Source organism: Limulus polyphemus, unplaced genomic scaffold (genome assembly GCF_000517525.1).
Source record: "Limulus polyphemus unplaced genomic scaffold, Limulus_polyphemus-2.1.2 Scaffold3057, whole genome shotgun sequence".
In the NCBI taxonomy this organism is placed as follows: Eukaryota; Metazoa; Arthropoda; class Merostomata; order Xiphosura; family Limulidae; genus Limulus; species Limulus polyphemus.
The window spans coordinates 40,874-54,544 of record NW_013668667.1 but is presented as its reverse complement, the minus strand read 5'-3'; the positions used below and the strand labels follow the sequence as shown (position 1 = coordinate 54,544).

The 13,671-nt window shown below is 31.5% G+C and overlaps 2 protein-coding genes across 2 annotated transcripts in view; both read left to right on the top strand.

The window, feature by feature from the left end:
• LOC111088054 (short transient receptor potential channel 7-like) overlaps positions 1–1,448 on the top strand; it is a 16,038-nt gene extending 14,590 nt beyond the window's left edge. Inside the window, exons 5-6 of the mRNA XM_022396911.1 lie at positions 803–844; positions 1,167–1,448. Of these exons, the coding sequence (XP_022252619.1) occupies positions 803–844; positions 1,167–1,232 (108 nt within the window). The 3' untranslated portion in view covers positions 1,233–1,448. The remainder of the gene's footprint in view (positions 1–802; positions 845–1,166) is intronic.
• An 11,854-nt stretch (positions 1,449–13,302) lies between these two features.
• LOC106468572 (chymotrypsin-like elastase family member 2A) overlaps positions 13,303–13,671 on the top strand; it is an 18,566-nt gene continuing 18,197 nt past the window's right edge. The window contains exon 1 of the mRNA XM_022396910.1: positions 13,303–13,323. Within this exon, the coding sequence (XP_022252618.1) occupies positions 13,303–13,323 (21 nt within the window). The remainder of the gene's footprint in view (positions 13,324–13,671) is intronic.

Below are 13,671 nucleotides of genomic sequence, written 5' to 3'. Positions count from 1 at the left end.
AGTACTACTGTATACAATAATATTATGTTATAATTCAGTAACAAGTGTTAGTACTACTGTATACAATAATATTATGTTATAATTCAGTAACAAGTGTTAGTACTACTGTATACAATAATATTATGTTATAATTCAGTAACAAGTGTTAGTACTACTGTATACAATAATATTATGTTATAATTCAGTAACAAGTGTTAGTACTACTGTATACAATAAATAGTACTGTATACAACAATATGATGTTATATTTCAGTAACATATATTAGTACTACTTTATACAACAATATTATGTTCTAATTCAGTAATAAGTATCCGTAGTACTGTATACAACAATATTATGTTCTAATTCAGTAACAAGTATTGGTACTCTTGCGTACAATTTATCCGAGAAAAACAATATATAACGGTAGTTCAACCACACCATGTCCGCCATATCTATTGTCGACGATTACTCAGTACCAGGCCGGCTGACATCTAAGAAACAAGGAAATGGTTGGAACGCTGTTTATATATGATAAACAATTCGTGGACATATAGCAGTTGATAAACTATTATAGGCCGAACTGTAAGGGACAGAATAAAATATGCAATTTTTATAATAAAATTCAATTAATCGAATATTTTATAAGAAATATAATCTATTATTATCATTTTTGTCAGCAAGGATTTTCACCCATTAAAATTGTTTTTATAAAAGCGCTAGGCTTCATTCTAATGTAATTTATTGATAATGTAAGACTTTATGAATGTTTTAACCCCCTAACTCCTGTTTCACTCATCAAATCAATCTTAACTAATGCAGGTTTCTTTAGAGGATTATCACCATGATCCTGCGCATTATGAGGTAAAGTTAGTTTTCTATGAAATGTAGATTAAGGTTTGAAACTTATCTATATCAGATGTTTTATTATGATTGTTTCTGTACCTTGAAAAAATTGAATTATAATTATAACTGATGAATCAGAGTTTTCGTTTGAAATAAAGAAAATTATATAATACAACATACTAAAAATATACTTGTGCAAAGAATTATAGTTAAGAAAGCATTAAATACTTAGGATCATATAACAAAACATATTGATAATAATTTTTTTATATGGATATCATACTATTTGAGATAAACAAATATGACATCAGTGTGACGTGTACTGTTTCTTATTTTGTAGGCGTTAATGGACGTGATAATACGTCGATACTTCAAAGAGAAGAATCCTCTTGAAACTACTGTTTGAAAACTTTGTTATTCTAGCTTGAAAACTCAGAACTACTATGTGTAACATTCATGTCTGTAAATTAAGACTTTAAAGTTTTAAATTGAAATAAAGACCCTAAATGTGATAAAAATTCTTCTTTTCAAGAAAGAAAGTGTTTGTAACTCTGTATGTTTTAAAGAAAGTAATGAGTTTGGCGAAGAATGTTTTAAGATTTCATGTATAAGAAATATTCCTCTAAGTTATGTTACTAAATGTTTTAACATTTCGTGTATAACAAACATTCCTCTATAATATGTTACTAAGGCATTGTCAAGATGAAAGTGTAGTCTTTGAGGGAGATAAAATATATTTTTCATATTACTCGTGGAAAATTCCATTGAAAATCTGAAACTTACCTTGTGTTTATTCTCAATTCGTTATTATTAACAGTATGAAATTTATACAACGTTCAAAGAATCTGTTATAGCCGCGTGAGTTTGTCGAATAATAATTGAAAATATTTTAACCTGTTAAAACATTTTGTTAAACGTTTTCTGATAAGAACTAAATCTAAATTTGAATGACAATATATAAATAATTATGTGAAAAACAGTTATGGTGCATAATTCAAGTAAATATATTTCCAGTGTTATGGAAACCAAAAAGAAGTAGAAGCGTTTTAGAATTAACATGTAAATTTTACCACGATTATGTAACCCCCTTTTCACCAAAGGTAAAAATGAAAATACAATCTGTGACGTAGAGGTTTAATATATTCTTTGATTCGCATAACATAACTTAGTTTTATCTAATCAAGACTCATTATCTCAGATTCGGTCAGTAAACTAAGAATTCACTGTATAATACTGAATAATACTTTTGGTCCAATGATATAATGCTATTCAGATACACCAAGTGCACTACTGTCCCAACAACTCGTTTGTTCTTCAACTTTTGTAGTGTATTCAATTGTGCGTTAAAAAGGACTGAAAACATATTAAAAATGATTAGATTTCTGTTATTTTTTCAAATGTTAGATAATATAATGTTTACCACATATATCCAGTTTTTGCTATTGTTATGTGATACAAAGTTTACCAGGTATCTCTAGTTTTCTTCAGTGTTATATAGTATATAATTTGCGAAGTTTTCCTGTTTTTCTCATGTTCAACATAACTATAATCTCATAAGGGCTACCATGTATTATATATTTGAACCGTTTGAAGTCTGTACTAGAATATCGCTGAAAACAAGACATCTAACATTATCGTGACGAGGAGTCTTTTTATCTGTCCAATTTAATCACAATCATTCGAAAACTATAAAAAAAATGTTACAAAACAAGAAATTGATAGTAAACTTCCCCACGTAAATACTGAAACCCTTTTGAACAATTTCTAGAACCACTTGATCTAAGAAACATTAATACAATATTTATTTCCAATAGAATCTAACGAACCATTGGTAGTTCACAGCTCTATAAAACACGTTGAACATTTATACGCCTGTGTTTAGTTCCCAGTTTGATAAGACACATGTTTTCCTCCAATTATAAAATAACTATCATCACTAACATGACGTGTTTAGTTCCATGCTTTAATCACTGGACTACAGTAGTGAACAAAGAATAGCAACATCTACGAACTTGAACATTATATTATACTTGATATATTTGGCACCATTAGTTCATAGTTAGGCAAAACGCAACCCACTATTACACACTTGATGATATTCAACCCACTAGGATTTTTTCTATCCTTACCTCACGATATCCAACCCACTAGAATCTTTCTTGCGCTCTTGCTTATGATATCCAATCTATCAGAATCGTTTTCTTGCAGATTTTCCAGCTAGAATTTTGAGCATTTTGGCTGAAGATTTTGGAAATATTCTTTAAAGTATGTATCTAAATTCAACACATCAGGAACCAGTGTTTCTCAATGCTAGGCTGAACCTTTATATTCTCAAATTCTTCCTAAATATAAGAAAAGACACATATCATTATAAATTCATCAACAGATGACGGGAAAGTCTTTCACGAAGATCTTTGTGTATCGTTATATTTCCCTATGATATCAGCTCTAAAGATGCTTTCCTCTGTAATTTACTTTACACCACCCACAAAGCACATAACACTAACCTGTCAAGTTAATAATGGCTGGAGACGGCTTGAATGGGTAATGAAGAAAAACTTTAATATACGTTTAACATAACAGCAAATGTACAACGTTTCGACAAGGTTTTGTCATCATCAGGTCATCGAACCTGTCAAGTTGTTAGGTGTGACCTGAAATAACAGGCCTAGCAACTTGACAGGTGAAATGAACTGCTGTTGTTGTCATCCGGAAAGAAGTCTTGTTATTTCAGGTCACACCCAGCAACTTGACAGGTGAAATGAACTGCTGTTGTTGTCATCCGAAAGGAAGTCAACTGTAACATTCTACTAACAAACATACTTTATCTGTGATATATACAACTGTAACATTCTACTAACAAACATACTTTATCTGTGATATATACAACTGTAACATTTTAGACCTAGATCGTCTTTTACTTTTCTCTTGCCAAAAGCCACTTCCAAAGCTGAAATATTTTCTTATGCAAATAATATGAAACGAGCAGCTGGTTGTCATCCGAAAGGAAGTCTTGTTATTTCAGGTCTCTCCTAGCAACTTGACAGGTGAAATGAACTGCTGTTGTTGTCATCCGGAAAGAAGTCTTGTTATTTCAGGTCACACCTAGCAACTTGACAGGTGAAATGAACTGCTGTTGTTGTCATCCGAAAGGAAGTCTTGTTATTTCAGGTCACACTACTAACAAACATACTTTATCTGTGATATATACAACTGTAACATTCTACTAATAAACATACTTTATCTGTGATATATAAATGTTACAATTGTATATATCACAGATAAAGTATGTTTATTACTAGAATGTTACAGTTGTATAAATCCCAGATAAAGTATGTTTATTACTGGAATGTTACAGTTGTATAAATCCCAGATAAAGTATGTGTTTACTAGTAGAATGTTACAGTTGTATATATCACAGATAAAGTGTGTTTATTAGTAAAATGTTACAGTTGTATATATCACAGATAAAGTATGTTTGTTAGTAGAATGTTACAGTTGTATATCCACACATAAAGTATGTGTTTATTAGTAGAATGTTACAGTTGTATATATCCCAGATAAAGTGTGTTTATTAGTAGAATGTTACAGTTGTAAATATCACGGATAAAGTATGTTTTTAGTAGAATATTACAGTTGTATATATCACAGATAAAGTGTGTTTGTTAGTAGAATGTTACAGTTGTATATACCACAGATAAAGTGTGTTTATTAGTAAAATGTTACAGTTGTATATATCACAGATAAAGTGTGTTTATTAGTAGAATGTTACAGTTGTATATATCACAGATAAAGTGTGTTTGTTAGTAGAATGTTACAGTTGTATATATCACAGATAAAGTGTGTTTATTAGTAAAATGTTACAGTTGTATATATCACAGATAAAGTGTGTTTATTAGTAGAATGTTACAGTTGTATATGCACACATAAAGTATGTGTTTATTAGTAGAATGTTACAGTTGTAAATATCACGGATAAAGTATGTTTGTTAGTAGAATGTTACAGTTGTATAAATCCCAGATAAAGTATGTGTTTATTAGTAGAATGTTACAGTTGTATATATCACAGATAAAGTGTGTTTTTAGTAGAATATTACAGTTGTATATATCACAGATAAAGTGTGTTTATTAGTAGAATGTTACAGTTGTATATATCACAGATAAAGTATGTTTGTTAGTAGAATGTTACAGGTTGTATATATCACTGATAAAGTGTGTTTGTTAGTAAAATGTTACAGTTGTATATATCACAGATAAAGTGTGTTTATTAGTAGAGTGTTACAGTTGTATATGCACACATAAAGTGTGTGTTTATTAGTAGAATGTTACAGTTGTATATATCACAGATAAAGTGTGTGTTTATTAGTAAAATGTTACAGTTGTATATATCACAGATAAAGTGTGTTTATTGGTAAAATGTTACAGTTGTATATATCACAGATAAAGTGTGTTTATTGGTAAAATGTTACAGTTGTATATATCACAGATAAAGTGTGTGCTCAGTTGAACTACCAATTTTACACTGTTTATGTTTTCTGACGATTCCTGCTAGTCCTACCACCATTATATATTTCATGCCATTCTTCTTAATGCTAATATTTGAATTAACTAGTTTCATCTTTCCGGTTTAGTTGGTTACCTATGGAGAGTTAATGTCAATGGATTACAGATAATATTATTGGGATGGAGCGGATATGCCTAATTATTCTGATTAAAGAACAACAGAACATGAAAGTTACAGCAACCTCACTCAGAGAAGATAATATGCTACTGAATTATAACCCCCACTGTGAATTAATTCAAATAGAATAACACATATGGTTGAAGGAAGAGAAGATAATATACTACTGAACTGTAACCCAATTGTTAAATTAATTCAAATAAAGTAACACAGACAGCTTAAAGAAAATATAATATAATATATTTTTAAATAATAAACCCATTGTTGAATTCATTCAAATAAAATAATACAAACGGCTCAAGGACTTTTTAACATAACATAATGTTTAGGGACAAAAAGAGACCTATTGATACATCTAGGCTGTTCTATCCTCTAAACTAAACTAAAACTATACTAAAAATAACTAAAACCTGACATTCAGCCCTTATCATTCACATAGTTATGAAGCTTTATCATAAAATTACTTAAATTTACTGCCCCCACAACATCTGAAAGCAACTGAAGATGACTCCTACCTTACCAAAATTTATATTTGTGTCCCCTAATCCTACTATTCTCACTGTTAAGTATGTAAAAAGATAATGCATCTACACTATCAATTCACTTAACAATCTTAAACACCTCAATCAGATATTTTATAACTCCTCTTTTTTTTTCAAATTGAAAACAATTTCAGAGATCTCTCCTCGTATGACAACCCCTCCATCCCAAATATCATTCAAGTAGTCCTCCTCTGAACCCTTTCCAACAAATCAAGTGCCCTATCTAAGGTAAGGAGTCAAAGACTAAACACAATACTTCAAATGTGGCCTAACCAGCGACATATACAAGGAATTCTCTTTAGACTTATATTCAATACTTCTGTGGATACAACCTAAAATCCTGTTTCTCCTACCACTAGGAACAGCACACTGCTTAAATGGCTTAAGAGATTGATCAGCCATTACGCCAAGATCACTTTCATTCATGACATTGTTTCTGACGTTTATTATTCGCATAGAGAATCCATTTTTCATCACCGGTGACAGTTCTGTCCAAAAATGGTTCACGCGCCAGAAGAGACGAAGCAACGTTCACACGTTGGAAACGATGATCATAGGAGAGTTCGTGAAGCGCCCAAACACTTTTTTATAGAGTTTTTTCCCACATTCCTTAGATGTTTACTTATTGGTTCATAAGAGACATGCAACTTCAGGGCCATTTCACGAGTGTGTTGCCTTCGGTAAGACTTAACAAGCGTCTTCAAAGCATCAATATTAATTCCAACATGTCGCCCCTGCCATCACAGTTTTTAAGGCTAATGTCACCTGAACGAAATTTACTGAACCATCGTTGACACTTACGAACGTTCAAAAAGTTTCTATAAGCTTCTTTGACATTCTTTGTGGCTACAGAGCCGTTGTTTCCCTTCTTGTATTCAAACAGCATTACATGTCAAATGTGTGTCTCGTCGTGTGCCATCACTATAAGGGATTAGGGTATACTAAAATTTACATATTATATAGGCTATAATAACGTGACGTTTAGGTGGTTCGTTTAACTATTATACGTTTTTTTGTGAGGTGGTTAATGAAAGTGTTCCAAAACGCGACATTAACATAATCTCCATACAAATTATTTTGGTGTGTGTCCTATTTGTTTTGCTTATGACTGGACATTTAAATATTCCCCAATTACTACTTCATTAGGCCATTGATATTATACAAAACAGACATAATATGTTTCAAATGAGGATTCCTACTGAAGATAGTGAAGACAAAAGCTATTCTGAAGAAAACGACTTTGTTTAAATGTATTTAATTTAAAGGATCATCCCATCCTGAGAAATTGACAGCTGTCATTGCAGATATTATTAGAAACTAATATTAATGAAATGTGATTTATCATAAAAGACTAAGCTAGACATATACAGGTCAATAATTTATAAACTAAGATGTTTTAGTAAATAGTATATTAGTGTATGTTGAAGTTTTGTTAACAAATGTTTCATTATGTGTGACAATTAAGATCCAGATTTGACTTTCATATACTAAAGGTGGAGCTCATTAGGCTATGATTAAAAGTGAGTTTTATATAAGAAAATCACAGAACACTTATTTGTATAATTTGTAAGTGAAAAGATAAGTAATCTTACCGGAACAGTTTCAAATAGTATGTGAGAAATTATCTGCTTTCAACTTGCCGATAAACAAGTTTTCTGAGTCGACTAACTGAAATCTTACATAATTAGTTTACATTGAATTATATGTGTATTGACATGTCTTCAGTACGTCTCATGAGAATCCAGTTTGTGTTACACAAATTAAAAATACAGACTCTAACTGAATTAGTAATATGAACATAATGTACAAAAACTCTATGAAAGTTATTCACGTATTTTATAAACTACCATGTTTCAGAATGTTTGTTAAATCTGAGAATTCACTTAGTTTTCTGAATAAATGTTTCAATGTGAGTGATGAAGTATAATTGAATAGAAAGTATACAATAATTATACTATAAATGAAATGTCCCGTCAAATATCGGGAATACACATTTAATATTTGTATCACTATGTAAAATGAAAGCTGATCATATCTGGTTAAGTTAAAGTGTGGTGAACATTAAACTTGTGTAGAGAATATATGAGTTTTAACAATTTCTTTTCAATATTAAGTATAATATATGATACTAAATAGCGACAATTGACTCGTTCAGCTTTAATCCATAAAGCCAAACTAGTGAAACAGTTAGACTGTCGTTAAAATAATAGTTTTACTTGTAACTTTTGTAACACATGATTAGTTCTAGACACCCTACGATGAGCCTATACAAACACCATCTGAACATTAAGTTTATGTAGAGTTTTAAACAATTTATTTCCAATCATGGTGGCCTAGCAACGCTCTTTATGGCTTCACTACATGGAACTATGATGTTATCATCTCTGATGCATATGACATCATTGTTTCTACCCCCTTCCCCTATTGCCTGTCTCTTGTCTGACGTCCTCCCACTCATCATCCTTCGTCTATACAAACACTATATGAACATTAAATTTATGTACAAAATATATGATCACGCAGAGTTTGAACAATTTAGTTACAATATTATGTATAATCTATAGAAACAAATAAAAACCCTATAACCCGAGCGCTTTCGAAAGGTGAACCTTCGAAAGGAAGAATCTTCAGGGGCAAACAGTTTCGAAAGCGCTCGGGTTATAGGTTTTTTATTCATTTCTGTCAAGACTTCTTGAACCTACGTATTTTTCTAACATCATGAATGTATAATCTATAATCATAAATAGTGCCAGTGTATCATAATTGACTTGACCAACTTTTGTTTTGATAAAAATATCTGCCATATTGAACTTTGAATTCTATTAGTCTCCTCTCTTGTTAGTAAAAGTTCGTCATAACGTCAGACTAAATATCCAATAAAAGTGAAGTGTCCACACCATTTGGTGATTTGTATGTATTGACCTATCAATCGTTTTGCATTCAATGTTAAGAATCTCAGATAGAAACATGTAGATATAAAGAAATTAGACTTTTAGAGAAAAAAAAACCTTTAAAAAATATGGTAGTAATTTATTTACTTGAGCAAACGCTCGTTTTCAAGTCAGAAACAAGTTTGTCATTTAATGACAATTAAAACGGGTTTATTTCTGGCTCGAAAAAGAGCGTTTCCTCGAAACGTCGCCAAGTAAATAAATTACTATCATAGTTTTGAAAGAGATTTTTTCTAAAAGTCTCATTTCTTTATTTTATCACCTTCGCAATTTTCTACTTATGTAGAAACTAGCGGGGTTACCAGGCGTTGTCCGGTTTTCGAAAAACAAAACTACTCTCTCTGTTTCTCCCTTCCATATTTGGATAGGTAAAAAATATTTTGTGAGTTTATGAAAACAACAACAACAACCTTAGTTTTGATTTTTGAAAATAAACTATGAACTTGTTTTAAATCAGAGCTTCCTTATGAACGATGCTGCTTGTCTTTCCTTCACTGGCAAGGATAAATAGGCCCTTATTGTTCCCCACTCTTTAGCAGCTAACGTAGATTTATTCAATTCAAGTCCCATTACTTTCAGAGACTGGCCCCGTGCTTGATTTTACTAGGAACTACAGGCGTTTGAACTCGAAGGGGAGATCAGCTGGAATTAACGGGATACATGGGATAAAAACATGTTCCCCTTTGTTGTTCGCAGTAATATTATTATTTTATAGGCTGAGCCTGCTGTTTGCTTTTTCACACACAGCGTTTCTTTTTTGTGTGAGGTTAAATATATGATGTACCAGTAGATATATAATTAATAATCTATAACTAAATAGGCCTATCTATTCTAATGCAATATTCTAAATTAAATGTTAACTCAAACTTACCAAAAAAATTTTCAAGTCTGCGTAGAATCACAACAATGTAAAACATGTTAACGATAAAATTACTGGTTTGGCTAGCAGACGATAGACGCGTATATCAGCGAAAAATTGTCGTTTTGCGCACTCTCACGTGAGGGAAGTGTAACCTAAGCGGTGAACGTGGTGGACAAACAAGCAAGCAAACAAACAAACCGAGAGATTTTGAGTTTTATATATAGATAACGTATTGTTGTAAACGATATTTTTGAAATATCTACTGAAGATTATTGTTTTAAACTGTACTGTTGAAATATATTCCTGTTTTCTTTAGTTTTATATAATTATCCGAGTTCTCATTTTCAGCATAACTGAATGATAAACCCAGTGATGAATTCATTCAAATAAAGTAATATAGACAGCTTAAGGAAGAGAAGATAATATAGTACTGAATGAAAAACCCACTGTTGAAGTAATTCAAATGAAATAATAGAGACAGCTTAAGGAAGAGAAAATAATATAATGCTAAATAATAAACGCAGTGATGAATTCATTCAAATAAAGTAATATAGACAGCTTAAGGAAGAGAATATAATATAGTACTGAATGAAAAACCCACTGCTGAAGTAATTCAAATAAAATAATAGAGACAGCTTAAGGAAGAGAAGATAATATAGTACTGAATGAAAAACCCACTGTTGAAGTAATTCAAATAAGATAATAGAGACAGCTTAAGAAAGAGAAAATAATATAATGCTAAATAATAAACGCAGTGATGAATTCATTCAAATAAAGTAATATAGACAGCTTAAGGAAGAGAAAATAATATAATACTGAATGAAAACCCCCCGGTTGAAGTAATTCAAATAAAATAATAGAGACAGCTTAAGGAAGATAAAATAATATAATACTGAATGAACCCCCCCCCTCCGGTTGAAGTAATTCAAATAAAATAATAGAGACAGCTTAAGGAAGAGAAAATAATATAATACTAAATAATAAACGCAGTGATGAATTCATTCAAATAAAATAATACAGACGGCTGAAGGACTTTTCAGCATTATAAGCCTTCGGACAAGCTGCTGAGACACATGGGGGGGGGGCAACGATTATTACGTAATGTCAATATGATCACTGTAAGAATTGTTCATCATGTTTTTTTACTCTACAAATTTCTTGCTTTCAAAGAACTATTTAATATTAATTTAGAGAGACCGGAGTAAAATATTCAAATAGCAACATAATATCAACTGTAAAATTTTAGTTTTCTTTCTTTCTAGCTACAAAGTTCTCGCTGTACTATTGAATATATTATTTTAAATGTAATACACATTGCACAAGTGTGATAACCAGGTGTAAACTACCATGGGAAGTCAGCACCTGCTATATTAAAACTGATATACCTGGAAGAAACTGATACTTAACACGTTTAGTTGGAGAAAGACATCAGTCATAACAATGAAAACACACTTGCTCTGTTTCATTTTATCAGTGGTGGGGTTCTCTAAAGGTAAGTTATCAAATATTTATATGAATTGAATCTTTTAATACTAAATATTACGTAGAAATTCTTTTATAACGTTTGTAAATATTTCTATTGGGGATGTTCCAGTTATTAAAGAGCTGATAATTAGGATATCAGAGATTCATTTAAAGAATTCTTAGGCCTAATGGGATCCCAGCCAGGAAAGTATGAAAAATGTACTCGGGAAATTGCATTTTGAAAGTCAGAATTAGACGCTCGGAGAAAATATGTTATTTAAACTAATATTTTACACAGAAAAAATATGTTTTGTATTTATACCAAAGCTACTAATATTATCTGCTGCCATACCTAATTTGAATCTAAAAGTAAACCAGCCACATAGCCCTTCCACCCACCATCACTACCAGGGGATTGACTGTTACTCTAACAACTACCCACAACTTAAAGCGCGGGGAAAGTTCTGTGGTGTTGAACGAATTCGAACCCTCTTCGCCAGAACCAAAATACATAGCTCTGCCACAGGGCCACCCCCCCCAAAAAAATTAACACTTTAAAATTAGGATTTAAAATATCATAAAAAACCATATACAGAATCAAATAAATCCGATAAAAGTAGTAGATTTGGTTATAAAATACCAAAACCAACACAATCCAAACACTAGTCCCACAAACGTTCGTCTTTCACTCTGTATACTAAAAGTAGTAGATTTGGTTATAAAATACCAAAACCAACACAATCCAAACACTAGTCCCCCAAACGTTCGTCTTCCACTCTGTATACTAAAAGTAGTAGATTTGGTTATATAATACCAAAACCAACACAATCCAAACACTAGTCCCTCAAACGTTCGTCTTTCACTCTGTATACTAAAAGTAGTAGATTTGGTTATAAAATACCAAAACCAACACAGTCCAAACACCAGTTCCTCAAACGTTCGTCTTCCACTCTGTATACTAAAAGTAGCAAGTTTGGTTATAAAATACCAAAACCAACACAGTCCAAACACTAGTCCCTCAAACGTTCGTCTTCCACTCTGTATACTAAAAGTAGTAAGTTTGGTTATAAAATACCAAAACCAACAAAATCCAAACACTAGTCCCTCAAACGTTCGTCTTTCACTCTGTATACCAAAAGTAGCAAGTTTGGTTATAAAATACCAAAACTTACACAATCCAAACACTAAGGCCCGGCATGGCCAGGTAGTTAGGGCGCTTGACTTGTACTCTGATGGTGGTGGGCTTAAATCTCCGTCCCACTAAACATGTTCGCCCTTTCAGCCGTGGCGGTAATAATGTGACTGGTAACGGAGTAGCCCAAGAGTTGGCGGTGGGTGGTGATGACTAGCTGCCTTCCCTCTAGTTTTTTCAGTGCTAACTTAGAGATGGCTATATAGATAGCCCTATAACAGTTCCGCACATAGTATGAAAATACGTCATTAGTTAATGTACGTATTTTTTTCAATTACTTTCCTTGACATATTCACAACTGTTGTAGCTTTCCATTCTAAGTCTTATTGCTGTTACATAATATTCTCTGGGTTTATTCACTTTTACAGATCTTACTTTAATGTGACATAATGTAGGTAAGATGGGAATAGCATGTGTTTTATTATTATTACATTTAACATTATATATTATATAGGTAAAGTGGGAATAGCATGTGTTTTATTAGTATTACATTTAACATTATATATTATACAGGTAAAGTGGGAATAGCATGTGTTTTATTAGTATTACATTTAACATTATATATTATATTCTTATAAGTTATAGTTTTATTTCAGAAATAATATTCTGGCTGTTTATTGTACTATTCAGGTATCCATTTAGTTTTTAATTTATTATATTTTTGTTTCTTCATAATTGTTAGTTTTTAGCTATACTTTTGCTACTTGATTCCATACATGAAACCGAAACATACATGTACTCGACTCTTTACAATTGTAGAAAACACGCAGCATAAATACGCAACGATGGGAAGACTTAGGGAAGAGGTAATATATTTATAAACAGCTAAATTACTACAATGAATTATACAAGTTTGAATGGGTAATGGAGAAAACATTATTGAAAATGTACGACGTTACCTAGTCAAACCGTTTCCAACTTATATTTTCAAAGAATTAGGTTTCTTGTCATCAAATTTACTACCATGAAGTAAGCAAAAAAAAAACGAACAATAGTTCTCTCCGGAAAGTAAAATAATCGACCTTCTTAGAACAACAGTTCTCTCCGGAAAGTAAGATAATCGACCTTTTTAGAACAATAGTTCTCTCCGGAAAGTAAGATAATCGACCTTCTTAGAATAATAGTTCTCTCCAGAAAGTAAGATAATAGACCTT